Genomic DNA, 17,378 nt, shown 5'->3' with positions numbered 1-17,378 from the left:
CAAGCCAAAGAGCCACAAAGGTATGGGGGATGGGGAGTGGATGGCAAGGCTTAAGGCATTTGCCAGCACTGGGGTTTGGCCTTCCAATGCAGGGAATAGACCAGCCCCAAGGCAGAAGAAATGGCATGATATCTATCAGAAGGTAAAGTGAAGTCACTGTTTCATTCACTTGTGTGTGTAGATATGTTTATAAAAAAGGACAGACTTGAGTAGCTGTCATTAATAAGATTATGTTACACTGTTTCAGATAGAAAAATGCCCCATGCAAGTTCGGGGACAGACCACCCTTTTTGGAGCGTCTGTCACTTGTGACTGTGGCTTTCACACTGTTAAAGTAAGCTGGTTTAAAATAATATCTAATAACAATCACTTCTTAGTCAAATTTGAAGCTATGTCTTGTCTCTTGCAATTCTGGTGAATGGTGACTTTTATACTTAAAATATCTTTGTTTTGGTAGCCTGCACTGCAGCCTCCTTCTGCACCTCCTTCTTTGACCCCACAGTCTGTGGGTTCACAATCTAATTCTGGAGATACAGCAACAGCCACCCGCTGTTTCCTGAGGTCCCCTCCATCTTTGTCAAGGGTAAATGTTCTTGTTTGTTTGCTCAATACGTTATATTATTGATTCTGTCTTGGCAACAAACTATAATAGTTTTTGAACAAAACATTTTCTTGTGCTTATTTTGATGTAGTGATTTATAAAGTATATACTTCACATGATTGTACATTTCTCGTTTCAGTTCACTAAGTCCTATTTTGGGGGTTCTCTTTCGGATTCAGTGAAGCCAAACTTGGTGGCCCGGAAGACACCGAGTCCCTCTCCATCCTCTGTGAGGAGCCCAAGTCCCTCTCCATCCTCTGTGAGGAGCCCAAGTCCCTTTCCATCCTCTGTGAGGAGCCCAAGTCCCTCTCCATCCTCTGTGAGGAGCCCAAGTCCCTTTCCATCCTCTGTGAGGAGCCCAAGTCCCTCTCCATCCTCTGTGAGGAGCCCAAGTCCCTTTCCATCCTCTGTGAGGAGCCCAAGTCCCTCTCCATCCTCTGTGAGGAGCCCAAGTCCCTTTCCATCCTCCGTGAGGAGCCCAAGTCCTTCTCCACCCTCTGTGAGGAGCCCTAGTGTTGCTCCATCCTCCCAGACACACTCCGGCAAGACAGTTGCATCTGTGAGTACAGCATTGTATATTCATTAAAATAAAGCAGTTCTAAGATATCTGTTTTCAAACATATTTATGTTCTGTTGTTTTTAGGAACAGCCTTCAACGTCTCTGTTACAACCAGCTGCAGGTGATAATGCAGCTTCTTTCTGGTTACCGAGTGAGATGAGGAAAACCATCCCTGTGCAGGATCAAAGATGGATCTCAAATACCCTCTTTAAATCTGGCAAACTGCGCCCAGATTTAAAGCTGTGGTACGAGCCTCCTGCGCCGGCCCTCATTTACCATCAGGTGCCAACACCTGAGAGGTTTTTTTCACATCGGCTCCTCGTATGGATGCCCTACCATCAGTGGAAGGTCAGGGTGTTCTGCAAAACTTGTGGGAATCATCTTACAGGTGCTGGCATCCACAAGAGGGCTCGGAAAGTCCTGGATATTGATAGGTATTACCTCCTTGTGACGGAGACACTCAGGTGCAGCGGGTGTAATCTCACGTATCTATCAACATCCCAGAGCATCCGAGACCAGCTGGACTTGCCGCACCAGAAATTATTTCGGCTCATCCTCACCCAAAAGTGAGTAAAACATTTAGTAAAATGCTAACTGAAGGAATGAAGATATTACATTACATGCAAATGTAACTGCAAAATAAATACTTTGTTAATCTGCCTTCCAGGTATGCTTGTGACATACGAGTGATCAGGCTGATGAGAGACAGGACACAGGGCAACAGTTCAGCACGGCTGCTGAAGCAGCTGAAAGAAAACCACGGGGAGGAGTGGCTGAACAGGTTGGGGCACTATCTGGAGGAGTGCGCTAACTTTGTAAATAGACCCAGCCTTTTCCCTGTGGTGTGCCAGGAGCCCCCAGAACCAGCTGACATCCCCACTGATCGCTGGTTGTTGTCAGTGTATGGCAGAGATATTCTGTCACGCATAGAACACATAAAAGCCAGCATCACCTCCACCTTGGGGACAGTTCTGAAGCTGGACTCCACCAAAAAGGTTAGTAACCATGTAATGATAATTGTCAAGTTAAAACAGCAAATGGTACATTTGTGAGTGCATTTACTATCTCCACCCAACTGGCACACACATCACAGAGAATCAAGCGCACCCCTCCCTTTCAATCAGGCCTATCTGAAGTCTATAAGGTAACTTGGCACACCTGTGCTCAGACAAAGAGCCTCAGCTTCAAGCTTCCACAAAGACACCACTGGTAGGAACTGGACATTATGCACAGTTTATATCATTTAATCTGCATTCAGAAGACCAAATTAGCCTTGGTGATGAAATGGGATTTATGTGTGTGGAATGTAGTTTGTTTGTTCATTCACTGTTCACTTAAAAGTAGATTAACATTACCTGGAAAACTAGTTCATTAGTTCATTGTGATCTGTAATTGATTTTGTTTCATTTGTTTGTAGGTTTTCAAACTGCTCTGTGACTCTCTGTGACTACTTCTGCAAAATCATGGTGGTCTTACACTGTTAATTGAACTAATCTAAAGACAAAAAGAAAAGATGAATAAAAGATGTCGCTGAAATGAGTGGTTCCTGCATTTCTTTGAGGGAAGCAAGCTTTTTCAAGTTTGGGCAGAAGCTGAGGTGGTTTAAAGAGAGCAAAAAACTTGACAATAATAATATTGATTATTATATCCTACTTGGAAAAAAAGTTGTACACTACTAAATTTAAAACGCTAATAATTTTAAAAATGTTTGGGATAACTTTTTTTCTGTTTCACAAACAATTAAACTTGTGAAAAGTTTATTGTTCTAAGTACATTGAAAATGTTATGAAATACACAGCCGGCAGTGGTTTCTGTAGACATGAGAAACGGCAAGATTTAATTCCACACTTTCTATTGTAGATCACCAAAAAGCTGGCTGGCCACAGCAAAGGAACGGCTCTGTGGGTGTCGTCAGTCAGCAATGAGCTGGGCCAAATATTGAATAGTGTCCTGACTGTCCAGGAGGGTCCAGGACTGGACAAAATGGCTGCAGGACTGATGGAGCGGTACCGCCAGGCTGGGGCTGCACCTCCAAAGGTGCTGTATGTGGACTGTGGCTGCTGTGTTAGTGAAGGCCTCAGCAAGCTGCAGGCCAGGTTTGGAGGGTGGCCAGATATTTACATTCGCCTGGACATTTGGCACTTTATGCGGAGGCTGGCTGTTGGTTGTACCACGGATGCCCACCCTCTGTATCCTGCTTTCATGCGGGCACTGTCCTCCTGCATTTTTGAGTGGGATGCAGGGGACCTTGACCTTCTTCGACGAGCGAAAGAAAGGCAGCTCCAGCAGGAACAGAGGCCAGGTATAACCAACACCATGGTGGACAGGCAGATAACCAAGAAGGAGTTGAGTAATTTCTGTCGTAGGAGGACACGGGGAGAGGACATCACTACTGTCCTTATTGAACGACTGCTGGAGGAGCTGAATGGTCCAAAAGGGAGAGATTTGATGGGGGTTCCCTTACTGGATGAAGTCAGGATAAAACACATCTGGGGTGTCCAAAAACGGCATGTGAAATGCATTCAGGATGTTGCAGGGATTCAGTTGTACACTGAGGTGGGCAGTGTCAACAAGAGCGGAATCAAGTTGACACGTTATCGCTGTTCACGAGGCTCTACATCCCTGGAGTCATTTCATTGTCATTTAAACAGGTTTATTCCAGGTAAGTCGCTTTCTAACATGACTACAACACTTTACTGTATATTTTTTGCAAAACTGGATCAACCAGTATTGTTTCAAAGACATTAATATGATGTGTTGTTTTTTTTCCTTTTTTTACAGGAACCAGTGCAAACTTACTGAATTTCCAGCTCTACCTCCTGGAAGGCCTGAATAGATGGAATCAGGATCGGGGTTCTGCAGCAGTGACCAACAAACCATCGTCTCTTCTGACATATGCTGGAGACATGACTCAGTCCATAAATCAGAACAGCTTGAAGGTGCTGGGACGAGAGTACGTCCCACAATTTATGCCCCCTTCAAAGTACACAGGTACAAATGAAATATGTGAAGGATAAACAGTTTAAGATAAACTATAGTATAAAAAGATCAATAATATGTAACATGTTTTGGAATGTTTTACTATCAATATGTTTGATTTTCCATAGGTGAGCTACTGGGCGTTGACTACCTTCTAAGTCAAACAGGAAAGCCACTGAAACCCCAGCCTGACTCAGAAGAGACAGATGTTCTGCTGGAAGATGTGGAGGCTAATGTAGCAGAGGAAGATGAAGGCTTTGTGGACGAAGAAGCTTTGGACTTTCTAGTATCAGAGCTAGACGATGAGACCCTTTTCTCAGCTACATCACATCTCGAATCCTCCTCCCAGCCTGCTGCCTCCACCCAGCCAGCTCCCTCCACCCAGCCAGCTGCCTCCACCCAGCCAGCTGCCTCCACCCAGTCAGCTGCCTCCACCCAGCCTGCTCCCTCCACCCAGCGTGCTGCCTCCACCCAGCGTGCTGCCTCCACCCAGCCTGCTGCCTCCACCCAGCCTGCTCCCTCCACCCAGCGTGCTGCCTCCACTCAGTCAGCTGCCTCCACCCAGCCAGCTCCCTCCACCCAGCGTGCTGCCTCCACCCAGCCTGCTGCCTCCACCCAGCGTGCTGCCTCCACCCTGTCTGCTCCCTCCACCCTGTCTGCTCCCTCCACCCAGCCTGCTCCCTCCACCCAGCCTGCTCCCTCCACCCAGCCTGCTCCCTCCACCCAGCGTGCTGCCTCCACTCAGTCAGCTGCCTCCACCCAGCCAGCTCCCTCCACCCAGCGTGCTGCCTCCACCCAGCGTGCTGCCTCCACCCAGCCTGCTGCCTCCACCCAGCCTGCTGCCTCCACCCAGCGTGCTCCCTCCACCCTGTCTGCTCCCTCCACCCAGCCTGCTCCCTCCACCCAGCGTGCTCCCTCCACCCAGCGTGCTGCCTCCACCCTGTCTGCTCCCTCCACCCAGCCAGCTCCCTCCACCCAGCGTGCTGCCTCCACCCTGTCTGCTCCCTCCACCCTGTCTGCTGCCTCCACTCTGTCTGCTCCCTCCACCCAGCCAGCTCCCTCCACCCAGCCAGCTCCCTCCACCCTGTCTGCTGCCTCCACCCAGCCTGGCATTGCTGAGCCTATGTCAGAGGTGGGCATTCATAGTAAGCTGTAGAATTGAAGAAAAATTTAATAAAACTTCAAATAACTTCAACATTATTTATGTTTTCTCAGGGTTTAGATGAGGCCGGTGTACCAGGCCTGGACAAAGTTGACAGCTTGGCTGAGTATCTGGTGGAGCTAAGGAGCAAAACCTCACTGGTGCTGACCAACCAGGAGGTCAGTAACATGCATTGTTGCTTGCTGCAGACATGCACACGCCTTTCACCTCACTTGCATATTGTTGTCCTAATGTAAAATTGTTTTATTTTCCTGTTTAGGTGAGCTGCATTGTTGCTCTGTGGCAGAACCTGCTGGAGTTTGATAAACAGAGAACGGTATTTGCTGCAAGACATCAAGAAAGATTGAACACTGGGAGGTTTCGGTCCCCCAAGAAGAGGCAAGAATTTACTCCTGGGGTTGAGAGTGTAAAGAGGCATGCTCTAACCACTCCAGCCCCATCTGCCCAATGGCCAGACTGCTGCCGCTTGGTGGAGACCATCTTTGTCCGACTGTGCAATATCCATCGTAGTCCAAAGAAAAGAGGATCAGGCACAGTCTCCAGGTGGGATTTGATCCTACAAGACTATAGAAAGATCAGGCAGCTCGTTCTGGCGAATGGAGCTGTGATGGGGCAGACACATTTGCAGCTAGTGGATGTTAGCTACACCACCCTGGTTCAGTGGCATAACAGAAGGGTCAAAAGGCAAGAGACCGCTGTGGTACTTCAAGGGCTAAACCTTCCCAGCCAGTTTTCTGTAGCTGCTGACCCGCTTCTGCCTGCAAATATACGCCCGCATTACGGCGTACCACATTCAGGGCCACTGCATACATATAGGCTACCATCCAACACTGTGGGGCAGTCAAAATTAAAAAGAAAGCTACAATTCACTGATGGGACAAATCCATCAGGACAGCGGCAGCTTCTCCCTGCCCCACCCAAAAGGCCTCAGCTAGTGGCAATTACTCCAATGGCACCACAGGGATCTGTTATCCTCACTACCCAACAGCAACAGAGTTTGTGGAACCTCTCCACCCCTCCTCCACATGCTTATCCTGTGGCCCCTGCTCTGGCCCCTGCTCTGGCTCCCAGAGCAGCCCCTGCTCAACCTGGTAGAGAACCTCGAAAATTGACTCGCAAAGTTTTGCACAACACATGCAAAAAATGCGGGCAGTTTAGAATAGCTGAAACAGGACACAGCCAATATAGAGGGCAAATTTACTGTCCCTCTAATGAAAGTCTCACTAAAGAGCAGTGGCTGGAACAAATTAAAAAGAAAAAATAAACATTTTCTTTATTTTAAATAACTTCACTGTATATAAGTTTTATTTAGTTCATAGTGTGTTTATTTTGTTTTGGGTTAATGATACAGATATTTATTCTTATTGTCATTGTGTACACAAAGTAATTCAACAAACCATACAGTAAAAGGATTTAAGTCCTTCAGCAAACCACAAATTTCTTGGTTAAGAAAAAGAAATGGGAGACTTCAATGGAAATGTGTTGCATCCAAATGCTACAATGTTTTGGGACTAACTAAAAATGTTTAATTCACTGTCTTAATTGTTGAATAAATATTTGGTTCTTTTAAACCGATAAGGTCTATGGTCTTTTGTGAGTAAATATTAGCTGCTTCAAATTCTGAATTATTGGTAATTTAAGCATACACTAGAAAAAAGATATCATTCACTTCACTCAAAGTACTTTAGGAAAGACACTTGCAATTTTAGTTTCAGTCACTGTTTTGCTGTGAAAAATGAAAATAAGCACTGAGTATGATTAAGGACATTAAAATATACATCAAGTATATAGTATACAGTATAATTTAACACATTAATTTGAATATATCAGAATAAAAAAGCAAAATTAATTAAGCAATTCAAAGTTTTAAAAAGAAAGCCTTTTATGACAAGTGTTGGGTTTTAGTTTACAGTACTACACTATCTGTACAAAAAAGCATTTAAAATGTTTTCAAGATACAAAAAAACAGCCGTTACTTCATAACACTTAAACATTAATTGTGGGAAATCTTTTCACTAAAACATAGTATGGCGACTGGTAGGATCGAACTCGCGACTCTGGGATCGGCCTCACTCTTCCCCTTTCTTCTCCCCTCCCTTTCTTCCCCCTTTCTTCCTTTCTTCCCCCCCCCAAGTAGACTATTGTTCCCCAACTTTGGCGCAGTAGGTAGAGCATGAGACTTTTAATCTCAGGGTCGTGGGTTCAAGTCCCACGTTGGGCGTTTCAAGATTGATTTACTTTACATTGTTGATGGGTAAATGTGGACTAGTGGTTGTATATCCCTCAACCTTGCAGAACCAATGTTTGAATGCTATTGATAGAGGTCTACATTTACTCATAGCCCTTTGGCAAAACATGTCACAATTTGTTTGTTTTAGTACTGCGAGTACATTGAAAAAGCCGTCAAGATTAGGCCCAGTGCCTTTGTACATTCTAAGTATGGAGTAACACAGGTCAGGATGGCCGAGCGGTCGAAGGCGCCAGACTCAAGGCTTTACCCCTTACTTCCTGGAGAGGTTTCTGGTCTCCTGATGGAGGCGTGGGTTCGAATCCCACTCCTGACAATACTTATGTGATTGATCTCTAGAGCAAATTTCATGGTGTGAAAATTCTTTCTTTGTAAATGTGGTGGCTAATGTGATTCTGCCTTCCATATGCACATGACAGACTGTGCACAAGATTCTTTTATGGTCTGACAGTATTTTATATGTCACGTAAGACCAGTTTTATGGAAAATTGCTGCAGACTCCCGATCTACCCGGCCGATTCTAATGTAGCCGCTGAATCCACAATTTGCACCGTCGATGGTGAATAAATTGGTTGCCACCAAAGCCCGGCTAGCTCAGTCGGTAGAGCATGAGACTCTTAATCTCAGGGTCGTGGGTTCGAGCCCCACGTTGGGCGTTTCTAATTTGACCTACTTTATGTTCTTAATGGGTTTATGTGGCCCAGTACTTCATGACACTTACTCTCTGCCATCGGAGCGGTCTCGTTTAAACACTTGTTGTTATGTTTAAATTCAGTTGAGAGAGGTCTACATTTGATGATAGCATTTTTGCCTAAAGTATTAGCAGTGTTTTGTTGTAGTACTTTAGTACAAGCTAGGAAATAAACTTTGTTTGCATTGTTACGAGCAAATATAGGTCTTGTCTTCAAGCCCGGCTAGCTCAGTAGGTAGAGCATGAGACTTTTAATCTCAGGGTCGTGGGTTCAAGTCCCACGTTGGGCGTTTCAAGATTGATTTACTTTACATTGTTGATGGGTAAATGTGGACTAGTGGTTGTATATCCCTCAACCTTGCAGAACCAATGTTTGAATGCTATTGATAGAGGTCTACATTTACTCATAGCCCTTTGGCAAAACATGTCACAATTTGTTTGTTTTAGTACTGCGAGTACATTGAAAAAGCCGTCAAGATTAGGCCCAGTGCCTTTGTACCTTCTAAGTATGGAGCAACACAGGTCAGGATGGCCGAGCGGTCGAAGGCGCCAGACTCAAGGCTTTACCCCTTACTTCCTGGAGAGGTTTCTGGTCTCCTGATGGAGGCGTGGGTTCGAATCCCACTCCTGACAATACTTATGTGATTGATCTCTAGAGCAAATTTCATGGTGTGAAAATTCTTTCTTTGTAAATGTGGTGGCTAATGTGATTCTGCCTTCCATATGCACATGACAGACTGTGCACAAGATTCTTTTATGGTCTGACAGTATTTTATATGTCACGTAAGACCAGTTTTATGGAAAATTGCTGCAGACTCCCGATCTACCCGGCCGATTCTAATGTAGCCGCTGAATCCACAATTTGCACCGTCGATGGTGAATAAATTGCTTGCCACCAAAGCCCGGCTAGCTCAGTCGGTAGAGCATGAGACTCTTAATCTCAGGGTCGTGGGTTCGAGCCCCACGTTGGGCGTTTCTAATTTGACCTACTTTATGTTCTTAATGGGTTTATGTGGCCCAGTACTTCATGACACTAACTCTCTGCCATCGGAGCGGTCTCGTTTAAACACTTGTTGTTATGTTTAAATTCAGTTGAGAGAGGTCTACATTTGATGATAGCATTTTTGCCTAAAGTATTAGCAGTGTTTTGTTGTAGTACTTTAGTACAAGCTAGGAAATAAACTTTGTTTGCATTGTTACGAGCAAATATAGGTCTTGTCTTCAAGCCCGGCTAGCTCAGTAGGTAGAGCATGAGACTTTTAATCTCAGGGTCGTGGGTTCGAGCCCCACGGTGGGCGTTTCTAATTTGACGTACTTTATGTTCTTAATGGGTTTATGTGGCCCAGTACTTCATGACACTTACTCTCTGCCATCGGAGCGGTCTCGTTTAAACTCTTGTTGTTATGTTTAAATTCAGTTGAGAGAGGTCTACATTTGCTGATAGCATTTTTGCCTAAAATATTAGCTGTGTTTTGTTGTAGTACTTTAGTACAAGCTAGGAAATAAACTGTTTGCATTGTTACGAGCAAATATAGATGTTGTCATCAAGCTGGGCTAGCTCAGTAGGTAGAGCATGAGACTTTTAATCTCAGGGTCGTGGGTTCAAGCCCCACGTTGGGTGTTTCTAATTTGACCGTCTTAATGGCTTTATGTGGCCCAGTACTTCATGACACGTACTCTCTGCCATCGGAGCAGCAAATTCAGTTGGGCGAGTTCTACATTTGCTGATAAACCTTTTGTCAAAAAAATAAGCAGTGTTTTTTATTTAGTACAAGCTAGGAAATCAAGTTTGTTTGCATTGTCACGTGGAAATATAAATCTTATCAAGCATAGCTAGCTCAGTCGGTAGAGCATGAGACTTTTAATCTCGTGGTTTGTGGGTTCGAGCCCAATGTCGGGAGTTAATTTGATTTTACTTTATGTTCTTAATGGTTTTAGTTGGCCCAGTACTTCTTGAAATCTGCGCTCTACCATCGGTGGTTGTAATTCAGGCCATCTTGTTTAAACATATGCTGTTGTCTAAATGGTGTTGATAGAGGTCAATGGTGCATTAGCTTATCAGTCCATCTTCATAAAGATGTTTTTTCTCTTAAAATCAAACCCATGTCCAGATCTACTTTCATCATATTGATGCATCAAAGATGAATACACATCCTGGAAATCACCAGGAGTTTAAGACTGCTAAAATAACCTCCAGCCCCGACAGCAGGTGAAATGCTGTGAATGCTGAAACACATGACTTAATGTATTTTCTCAGAAACTCCCTGCTAGTGTTTGAAGTCCATAGTTCTCAATCAATATTTCAAAAGAGATTTTGTGCATGAAAATACCTGGAGGACACAAGTCCGTGAAAACGTATCATGCAACCTAACAAAATCAAGAGGAGTCTGGACAGGAAATAGAGATGATATTTATTCATTTCTGCAAAGAATTTCAGCTCATGCAAAGATACAACTTCTGTAAACAGAATTTGCTGGGACATGACAATAGAAGGTGCAGATTGCTTATTTTCCTTGTGTCAAACAGTGGAATGTATAACAAGTGGAAGTTAGTTTCTGTTCCAGCAATAAATTAGAGCTGCAGAATAATTCACCCCAAAAATCACAGCTTCTCTTTTCCAAGTCATACTGTTACTCTTTTTCCAGTTGTGTTGCACACACACACGCACAAAAGAAAATGCTTACTGGCAGGGATTTTTGCATTGCATGGTTGAACTATGTGGGGTCAGATTTCACTTGGTCAAAGCACTCTGAAGACCAGAATTTTGAATTCAAAACCAAGTAGCACTTTAAGACAGCTGTGAAATTTTACAAGAAGAAACATTTTACTTGAAAATGATAAAGATTAAAAGTCACACCGTAAGTATTTGGAGCAAAATAACTCGATATCTGATTACATGGATCTGGATTTTCTATTCCTGGCTTTGGACTCGCAAATTTTACTAAAAGAAAACGTTTTTGCAAACGTTTGCCATCATGTCAATCTGACATTTGAACAGCAGTGGAGGAGGATTATAAAGTAATTCATAGGCAACTAGAATTTGTTTTTTTATTTAGACGTCTTCATTAGGCATGGCCCAGTTCATTGTAAAGACAGTAAACTTTTCACCACTGCTGGCTGGCTGGCTGAAAAAAAGTTCCTACCTCTGGCAACAGTTCTGGTCACAAAAATAGTAAAATTCTATTGGTTACATTAAAACTGTACTGATAAGCTGTATTAATTTAGTGGTAGTGGGTAATCTTGCTCCTTGAACTGAAAGCCACAAGATATTTTTCTTGATTTGTGTGTGGGAATATTTTGGTATATTTTCAGTCACAGTTGTGAGAATCTTATCCAGGGAATCAGGCTGTGTTTTAAATTTTCATGTTGGGTTAAATTTGTAAAATGATTCCTATTCACCTGTACCTCAATGAAAACAATGGAAATGCTTAAATTGTATTTTTGACAGAAATCATCAGAATTTGGCAATTTCAACTCAGATTGGTGGGTCCAAAACAACAACAAAAAAAATATTTTGTTTCTCTGTTTATTAAAAATGCTCCAAAAATTAAGATTTTCCCCTCAATCCTAGACATTTGCTTTGACACACAAAACTAGCATCCCACTAGACAGCCAACAATTTGTTTCCATCCCATGTTTTATATTTCTTGGAAAATTGGGGGTAAAAAAAAAAAAAAAGTGTGAAAATTAAAAATCGGAAGGTCAAACCTTGAAGAAAAACTAGAAATCTGCATCAGCCGTGGGGGAAAAAGCCTAATTCGCTAATTTCACAGTTTCTTTTCCAAGAAAACTGCAAAAAAAAAAAAAAAAAAAAAAAGTTTGATCACTCCTCCTGATTTCTAAAAAGGAAGATAAACAAAGTGGGAGTATCATTCCAAGAATCAATGCGTCTTCAGGCCGAGATGAGTGTCCACACACCAAAGAAGAATGTGGGAGGAGCCACCAGCAGCTGAAATCACCCAGCAGGAAGACAAGAGTCCATTCAGATCAGATGATTCCCTTCGAATCAAAGAGATGAGCGGTGTAGTGGCCATGTTGAAAAGACATTCTCACACCTTCTTTATTCTTTCCAGCTTTGCATGAGATTGTTTTTTGCACGTCTGTGTCATATATATTTATATATTATAGCTATTAGAACAATCCCAGTGAAAGAGTGACAAAAATAGAAGAGACCAGCACAGAAAAAGGCCCAATATATAGAATTTGACAAGTCCATCGATTTAAAAATATACATATACAATAATCATGCTGCAAATCTTTCATAGCCCATTTTAAACATTTAATATACTTTTTTGTTATTTTGTTGTTTGAACAGGCACAGTAGTGTTACCCTGGATAGAAATGTTAGAAAACATATAAAAGACAGAAGAAAAAAAAAAAATCATAAAGCTCCACAGCCACAACGAGGCAGCTGCCGTTGGAAGGAAGAAATCATTCGAATCCCAAGATGTTAACTCAAATCAAACATCTCATGCAATCTTGCTTAAGAACAATGGAATTATGTGTGGAGCATAAAAACAATGAGAGAAAGGAGGTTAGATGAGGAGAGGCAGCCCCTGCTTTGTACAGTCAGTAGTACTGAGAGCGAACCTCGTCGCCGCGGAGACGAGCGGAGAGCAGGAGAGGCGGAACCGTCCAGCACAGTAGTTTGAAGTAAGGCCTCGTTTTTTTTTTTTTTTGTTAGTTTTCTTTTCTATTTTTGTGTTGGCAAATTAACAAAAATCCAAAAGAGAGAAAAACATACAACTGTCATTCAATTACACCTTGCTTGAAAAAAAAAAAAAGATATGTGCAAAAAGTTGTACAAATATAGGAAGAGTTTGTTTTTGAAGATTGCTGAGGAAGGTGGTTTGTGGTGTTGTCCACCTTCTCTTCATTCGTCCAGCCGCCAGTCCATCGCCGTCTCCTCCTCGGCGGACTGGCAGCTGAGCTTGAGGCTGGCTGTTGATGGGACACAACGCTTCACGTTGACTGGATGGCCTTCTTTAGGTTCTCTACCTCGATCTGACAGGAAGACAAGAAAACAAACTCAGGATTCTGACTCTTGAAGCCCACATAGACTCCAACTGTAGAATAAACCCTGCTGAAAGAACTCAACAGTTGTTCTAAATGTGCAGAATTACCAGTATCAGCTTTCATTCTGAATGATTCTTCTTAATGTATTGTGTTCTACTGTATTGCTTGACATATTGAAGTGAATGTCATTTTCTATAATGTTTTTCATTACAGTATAACTCGTTTGTTTTGATCTATGACCACTATTTTGGATTTGTCTATTTTGGGGGTTACTTTTATTTTGAATTTGTTTTGCACTCTATCTATGCTATGTGTTATTAGTTACGTTGAATGTGTGGACCCCAAGAAGAGTAGATGCAGGGAACTGCAACTAATAGGGATCCAATTAAAAGAAAGGAAAGAATCACACAGCTTCCCTGCTTTAAAGTCTTTTCAATTAGAAGCTACACTGTTCTGTGTGGACGTCGTTACTGAGAGAACAAGACTAAAAATGGGCTATTTTTCATTTTAGATGGTTAAAATGAAGTCACAGGAAGGCATTCAAAAGGAGACTAATTTCTGTAACATGGCTAGAACATGTCTGCTTAATTCAGGGATTTAGGACTTTTCAGAGTAAAAATTATTTGTCGTCCTTTTCTGCTTTCAGCTTCTCTGCTGTGAAACATTGTGAACTTTGAACTGTTTACAGCCGTTTATGAATCTTAGAATTAAGGTACTTCTCTACTTCTTTGGGGAACAAACTTAATAGAGCCCTCTGTTTGTAATTCTAGAAACTACATCCAAGCCTTACATTAGAACAGCATTTCAAGTCCAGTGAGTTCTCTGGACTGATGCATCAACCAGAGAACTGTGACTGTGGCTCATTGGGTAGAGCAGGTGTCTTACAAGCAGCAGGATGTAGGTTCAATTCCAGTGCTTAGCCACAAGATAGCTACTGATCTGAAGGTTGGTGAATAATGTGTTTGAAAAGGGAGAGAGTGTGACTGACAGCATGAAGCCCCTCCCCCTGACTCTGATTTGTTGTTTTGACCAGGCGCAGTGTATTAAGAGGAGCTTAGTTTTTCCCCACACTTTATCAGTCTCGTATTATACTGCCAGGACATAGTGACAGTTTAACAAAAACAACAACAAAAAAAGCAGCATGAAGAGAACATTTATGGATATTTTATTTAGCTGTCGAAATATTACATTTTTACACTGCCAAAAAATGGATTTCTACTTTCTTATTAGTTTCTACTTATTTTCTGTGTTGTAGGCCAACCAGTTAACATCCACAAGTAGAAAAGAAGAATTTGACCTACTCCATGCAATGTATCTACATATATCATATACATATATCTACGTATCTACATTTTTTTATTTCGGATTTCCCACAGATAATAACGACCAAAATCCCTGTTAAAATTAGCTGCTGTGACAAACATTCAGCAACCGCTGTTTCCTTCAAACGATCTAAACTTTTGGCAAGCTGTGAGGAAACCTCTTCTTTTTGCAGAAGTCTCTATTTGCGGTGAGAAAAAGCCGAACATCTCTGACATGGCGCAGTGTGCTGTGCCTGTGATCCACAGACTGTTATCTGTCCTGTGAAGCACGGCAGCTGATGCATCCTGCTGGCTTCAGTGGAAGACATTAGGCATGAGCGTAGGCAGTACCTGAGCTGAATTACAAAAACTGAAACCAACCAACGCATTATTGCTTAGCGGAACTAAAGAATTATTTTCTCAATATATGTTCTAATAGGGTTTTTGGAGGAAATGAAGAGAAACTGTTAGAAATTAAACTTCAAAGTCCTGATATAAGCATGTCATATCATTCGATAGATAATTATGGATTAGTTTTTTTTGTTTAACATATCTGAAATATTGCCAAACTGGTGGCGTAATCTTTCTTCTTTCATCCACAGCTTTCATTCATAGACATTGTTTTATTTTTAAGCATTTATGAGGCAGTGGGGGAAACCTTAAACATAGGAGTAGGATTAAATAAGCCTTTATTTCTTCCTACTCCCTTTTGGACATGTTATGTTGACATTGCTCTCTTTGTTGATTGTTGTTTTACTTTGGCTTGGTTTATTTAGTAAATTTTTTTTCTTTCTGTTTTTTCCATGCCCAAAATCACAAAAAATGCAAAATGCAAAGCCTTTCCTCCATTTACATCCCCCAGAATGCTTTGGGGTTCCGGCGCAGAGTTCAATGAATATTCTATATACTGAATGTTGAATATTCTATCAGATGTACTATTTATTGATAATGACCACTTGCCTATCATGGCATACTGTGTCCAATCCTAGACCAGGCTTTAAACAAATCTACTAGAGATGATTGCTAAAGTGGAGACTGAATTATTTAACTGAGCTCAGATTCATAAAGTTATCCAAACTGTAGAAATGTGTGTTTTGGAAGCTATGAACAGCTATGTTGTTTATAAATTATGACCAAATTTTGTTGAATGGTTGCCATGGAGATTAAGGGATTTCTCAAACATGCATAAAAAAAAAAAAAAATCAAGGCAACACTCCAGGTATGTTTTATGGTGAGAGAATAACATTATAACACGATGTAAAACTCAAAAAGGTTGATTTTACATCACACTGCCCCTTAGAGCCCAGCAACATATTCTTACCGCTTGAACTTTGTCTCAATATTAATTCAAACTTATATGTGTTGTATTGGGATTGTAAAGCATCAATATTTGTTGAAAGTGGTGGCCTAATGAACACAGACAGCTCAGCGTGTGTCTGGGCGGAAGCGGTGCTACCTGCAGGGCCACGCGTTTCACTCGCTCCTCATCCAGGTCTCGCCGCAGCTCTGTGATTTCTTTCCTGGAAACAGACACACACCGGCATGGGTCAGCAAACTTTCTGCTGCCGACGGCGTTTCAAACAGCTTAGACTGCTGAGTATGAAGAATATCAATAGAATGACTCTGAAACCTGCTTCACGTTCTTATTGACCCTTGCTGTCTTACATTTGTTGGGCTTTGAGGAGCTCCACAGAGAGCAGCAGGTCTTTTATTTGGCTTTTCAGCTCGTCCTGCTGGGCGCTCTGCTCCACCAGCTCCGGGTGGGCTCTGCTGTTCTGGGAGATGCTGACGTCCAAGCTGGCAGTGGCGGCAGGGCCCGGCTTGGGTTCAGCGAAACCGGGCCGGTAGAGTGGCGGAGACTGGTTGGAAGGCTGTGGATGGAAAAACAACATGAGCAGAAGACTTTACTATTGATACTTGCATCAAGCTCACACTGTCAAGTTTGTGCTGCGTGGAGAGTAATTTCTGGTTTCACTTGTGTAAAATATATTTCTAGCAGGCCTGGCCCGCTTAATTTTTTCCCACCAAAACACTTGGGTGCATCTAGGCCTGTCACAATTAGGAATGCACCCATCTATTTCTTTCACTTCCCACACGGATACAGATATCTGGGGTGTAGTATCAGACTATACCGATTCAAAACATCACTGAATTGACTTAAAACATTTATTTTTAAAAAAATATACAAACATAAATGTACTGAATTACACATTTATTTGATAACTCTGCACCAGTACAACACAATAACATAAACCAATATCTTCACAAGCTTAGTCAAACAAGTAACAACAACACAACTTTAATTTGTTCAGTCAGTGCAATTAGTAGTAAAACAGCCTTGATTGATTAATTGTTTACCGGAACAGGTTTTGCTAAATCTATATGGTTAGTAAAGATGCAACAAAATGAGCATTTTATGCCATCGTTGGACATAAAAGGTCATTTTCACAGAGGGGCTGTAAGTAATGATTATTCTATGGATTGGTTATTCTGCTGATTACTTATCTGCGTCCACATATCTGGTGACGTTGTGTTCAATAGAAGAGTTTTTTCTTATCTTAAATTCAAAATGTACATATGTTTGTTCCATTATCAAATGGCCCTTTTTTGAGTCTGTACACTCCAGTTAGGGATTAATTGATAGTTAATGATTATTCCAATTATTGACTTATCATGATTAATTAAACTTAACAAGTTACCTTTTTGTGTTCTGTTGGCTTGGGTTTGGCACTTTCCTCCTCATCGACCTTGAACACTTTCTCAGCACTCACTTCCTTCGTAGGCTGCAAGTAGACATTTATTCAAATATTAAGTAACAATG

At 42.1% G+C, this 17,378-nt stretch overlaps 1 protein-coding gene and 7 non-coding genes across 10 annotated transcripts in view; 7 read left to right on the top strand and 1 right to left on the bottom strand.

Annotated features, from left to right (window-relative positions):
- Window positions 1-7,754: 7,754 nt before the first annotated feature.
- On the top strand, window positions 7,755-7,865 carry trnal-caa. The gene is made up of 2 exons: window positions 7,755-7,792; window positions 7,820-7,865. It is a non-coding gene; the product is annotated as a tRNA-Leu (tRNA).
- A 267-nt stretch (window positions 7,866-8,132) lies between these two features.
- On the top strand, window positions 8,133-8,205 carry trnak-cuu. The gene has a single exon. It is a non-coding gene; the product is annotated as a tRNA-Lys (tRNA).
- A 252-nt stretch (window positions 8,206-8,457) lies between these two features.
- Window positions 8,458-8,530, top strand: trnak-uuu. The gene has a single exon. It is a non-coding gene; the product is annotated as a tRNA-Lys (tRNA).
- Window positions 8,531-8,762: 232 nt separating this feature from the next.
- trnal-caa lies at window positions 8,763-8,873 on the top strand. Its single transcript has 2 exons — window positions 8,763-8,800; window positions 8,828-8,873. It is a non-coding gene; the product is annotated as a tRNA-Leu (tRNA).
- Window positions 8,874-9,140: 267 nt separating this feature from the next.
- On the top strand, window positions 9,141-9,213 carry trnak-cuu. Its single transcript has one exon. It is a non-coding gene; the product is annotated as a tRNA-Lys (tRNA).
- A 252-nt stretch (window positions 9,214-9,465) lies between these two features.
- On the top strand, window positions 9,466-9,538 carry trnak-uuu. The gene has a single exon. It is a non-coding gene; the product is annotated as a tRNA-Lys (tRNA).
- Window positions 9,539-9,788: 250 nt separating this feature from the next.
- Window positions 9,789-9,861, top strand: trnak-uuu. Its single transcript has one exon. It is a non-coding gene; the product is annotated as a tRNA-Lys (tRNA).
- Window positions 9,862-10,632: 771 nt separating this feature from the next.
- Window positions 10,633-17,378, bottom strand: part of cd2ap (CD2 associated protein) — a 52,754-nt gene continuing 46,008 nt past the window's right edge. For all 3 annotated transcript variants that reach the window (XM_023347660.1, XM_023347661.1, XM_023347662.1), the window contains 4 exons: window positions 17,257-17,340; window positions 16,223-16,428; window positions 16,014-16,077; window positions 10,633-13,244 (listed from right to left, as the gene is read on the bottom strand). In XM_023347660.1, the coding sequence (XP_023203428.1) occupies window positions 13,203-13,244; window positions 16,014-16,077; window positions 16,223-16,428; window positions 17,257-17,340 (396 nt within the window). In that variant the 3' untranslated portion in view covers window positions 10,633-13,202. The remainder of the gene's footprint in view (window positions 13,245-16,013; window positions 16,078-16,222; window positions 16,429-17,256; window positions 17,341-17,378) is intronic.

The sequence above is a fragment of the Xiphophorus maculatus genome, chromosome 15 (genome assembly GCF_002775205.1).
Source record: "Xiphophorus maculatus strain JP 163 A chromosome 15, X_maculatus-5.0-male, whole genome shotgun sequence".
NCBI lineage: Eukaryota > Metazoa > Chordata > Actinopteri > Cyprinodontiformes > Poeciliidae > Xiphophorus > Xiphophorus maculatus.
Note: the sequence above shows the minus strand (reverse complement) of the source record. Positions and strands in the feature narration are given on the sequence as shown.